This window comes from Tigriopus californicus, chromosome 11 (assembly GCF_007210705.1).
Source record: "Tigriopus californicus strain San Diego chromosome 11, Tcal_SD_v2.1, whole genome shotgun sequence".
In the NCBI taxonomy this organism is placed as follows: domain Eukaryota; kingdom Metazoa; phylum Arthropoda; class Copepoda; order Harpacticoida; family Harpacticidae; genus Tigriopus; species Tigriopus californicus.
The window spans coordinates 6928344-6931265 of NC_081450.1; the positions used below are offsets into that span (position 1 = coordinate 6928344).

A 2922-nucleotide genomic window follows, 5' to 3' on the forward strand; every position below is an offset into this window, starting at 1 on the left:
TGGACATTATGAAGCGAGTCACACTCATTGAACGGTGGTTTTAAGCTTGTCACGGAATGAGTTGATCACGTGGTGAAATTGTCAAAGATCGCCATATTTTAAGATGGGACTGGAAACTCTAGCGACTTCAATAGGGTACAGTATGTACGTAAAAGCTACGACCATGCAATATACTGTGCTCGTACGAAAAGGTGGCAATTTGACGACAAATTGACATTAGACAATCGTATCAAGTAATACCGCAGGAACCATTACGAACGAGATGGATACCGATGCTCGGCCAAGGCAGAGTATATTGTTGAATGAGCTCAAACCAAGTACAAATGGTTCTCAAGTGAAGCAATGAGTGATTAGAAATCGTTTGAATTTCAGTCTGCTTCTTCTTAGCAAATCGAATGAAGCGGAAAAATAATGAGAGAAATGTGTTTTTAATTGGTTGCCTTTCATCGGAAAGCGTACTTCTAAATATGAACGTCATCCTCACCATCATTGAGATTATCATCATCGCGAGAAAAAATGTTGTTGTTTTCATCATCAGTATCACTGTGATCATTATTATCATTATTGTTTTATTAATGTCAGTTGAAGAGAAGCAAAAGCAATGGAAGTATCAATATTCACAATAAGGTATGAATTGGGATGGCTTCGAGACAACATCATCTCGATTCCAAATCTCTATTGATCACCTCAAAGGTAGGCGTTGATTTCATCCGTGTACTTAATCTCAGAAAGGCTCCGAACCCGAATTTGCGCTTGAAGAGTGTCCCCACTCTTAGACCTGGAAGTTTCTAAAACAAAACAAAAGATATGATGCGAATGAAAATAGACAAGAATGTCATTTCTGAAAATAATGATTCAAACCTTTCTTGCAGTGCCCATTAGGATCAAGAAAAGCCGGTATGAGATCCACCTGATCCATGGGACAAGGGTTGGTCACTTCCAAAAGAGTCTTGGCGCGCGATTCCTCCACGTCAAAGGTATGCTTAGGGTCTTGGCTTTTGGATCGGCGACTGTGCCGGAAGGAATTGCGAAATCGGCGGATCGAGGGTCTCAATCGGGAGTCCACAAATAATCGGGTTAAATTTGCTTCTCTTCTTGCTTCAGAATCGGCCTTAAGCTTCTTATTATCCCAGGGCGTGTCGTAGTTGAGTTCCAAGAACGTGGACAAAGTCACGCCAAGCTGGAAATTGCGCAGGATTAGTGTGGACAAGGCCATGAGTGAGTTCAACAGGCCCAAGACAAACACACTGATGAAGCATCTGCCCATTCCGAATTGGAGCGGTACACCGTCAATGAAGATGGGCAACGCGGTCGATGGCAACAGGGTGGCATAGATTAAGGTCGCTGTCATCATGAGCAATCCAGTGATACCCGTAACTCTCAAACCGTGACTAGGAATGAGAACCAGCAACACCAAGGAGACGGAATGAGTGGTCATGGCGAAACATAGAATGACCGAAGTGAAATATCCTGCGGCTGAGAACGACGCTCCCCATTGAAAAGCACCTCCACGTTGATCCAAGTACTCAGCCACCGTGATGACCGGGTTGGGCAGTCCTTTTTGGATGGCCAAGAGGCGGTATTCTTCTTCCAAACCACGCCTACCACCATAGGTCAATGGGAATTCGTCGTTGAAGTACACATTAAACAAATCATCGGCTATGAAGGTAATATTAAAATGATCCAAACCAACATGTAGCCCCAGGCTCCCCTTGACCTTCAAATGGGGCTTGTAAATGCAATAACTGCAGGTCAATTTCGTCTGACCCACGTACCACTCCGGAACGAGGAACGCCTCAATCAGCACAAAGGTCGTCGTCAGCACCAGTGTGCCCAAGATCAAGGTCGGCACCCGACGCCTTCGCGCTGTGAGTACGCCCAAAATGAAGGTGAGACCCAAAGTGGACATGCAGAGGTACAGGGCAATACTTTGTTGGTGAAAATCGGCTCGAAGGTCTCGCCGTTGTTGAAACCACACGGGTCCCCAGCCGATTTCGTCAGAACCATGGCGATTCGTGAAGGAAGACACGTATTTGAATGAGTTCACAATGCTTTCCATAGTAAAATACACTCCCAGTTTATGCCGTCCATGCATTCATTTTTGTCTGTATTGCCCACGATTATTCCAGGGAAACATGGACTTTCAACCTAACGCAACCTTTCTTCAACGGGTTTCTTGGCTTGGCCTTAAAACCTAGTTTGCTAGCTAGCTTTTTTGCTTTTTATGCCACTCCCGTCTATGTCAAAGTAACGAGACCCTTCTGATGATAATGATGAAAGATCAACCCCTCATCTTGAACCCCCAATTTTTCTGTTCATTGGGGATTCTCTTGTTCCAAGCAAGTAGTCAGACAGACATCGATTGGTATTCAGTCCGTCGAAAAAGAGCTCCTTTCTCTTTGCACATGCGCACGTACTATGTACAACGAGATCCGAATGGATGGAGAACTCTTCGTACACAGACATGCATGTGTGGTGTGTGTGTGCCTGCGTGCGAATGTAGTCAAACACAAGTCAAAGGAGGCAGAGGATGAGGCGGATAGGAAGAAAAGCCTTCGTCTGTAGAGAGAGACACTGATTAAGAAAAGACGTCTGAGGCATGCTTCATTGAGCAAACGAATATCGGGGGTGGAATATTTGCCCACTCTATCTACGCTTTCAACATCACCACACAATGCCCAATACATACACCCGTCATGGCCAAGTGAAAGGAGATCAGAAGTAACAATTCGGCTCCAAAGTCTGGGCTATTCGTTTCCCCCGTTCCATGGGATGTGTCCGCCGTGAAGAATCGGGTTACAATCCAGTAGGAATCGCCCACACTCACACACTGGCATATTAGTAGTACTGCAGGCAAACTCTACACCGTCGCACGAAGAAAGATGGAAAGAAAGAAGGAAAGAAAGAAAAAGTGGGAGAGAG

At 45.2% G+C, this 2922-nt stretch overlaps 1 protein-coding gene across 1 annotated transcript; it reads right to left on the bottom strand.

Annotated features, from left to right (window-relative positions):
* Positions 1–549: 549 nt before the first annotated feature.
* On the bottom strand, positions 550–2120 carry LOC131890040 (dual oxidase maturation factor 1-like). The gene is made up of 2 exons (XM_059239311.1): positions 862–2120; positions 550–788 (listed from the first exon to the last, which is right to left on the bottom strand). The coding sequence occupies exons 1-2, from the start codon at positions 2093–2095 to the stop codon at positions 688–690; spliced, it is 1335 nt and encodes a 444-aa protein (XP_059095294.1). The 5' UTR covers positions 2096–2120; the 3' UTR covers positions 550–687.
* Between the last annotated feature and the right edge of the window lie 802 nt (positions 2121–2922).

Bases quoted from the DNA above. Each gene is read 5' to 3' on its own strand.
- LOC131890040 (XM_059239311.1), bottom strand. From the start codon at position 2,095: ATGCATGGACGGCATAAACTGGGAGTGTATTTTACTATGGAAAGCATT. The intron at 789-861 runs GTTTGAATCATT...GTTTTGTTTTAG, and splicing joins TAATGGGCACTGCAAGAAAG to AAACTTCCAGGTCTAAGAGT.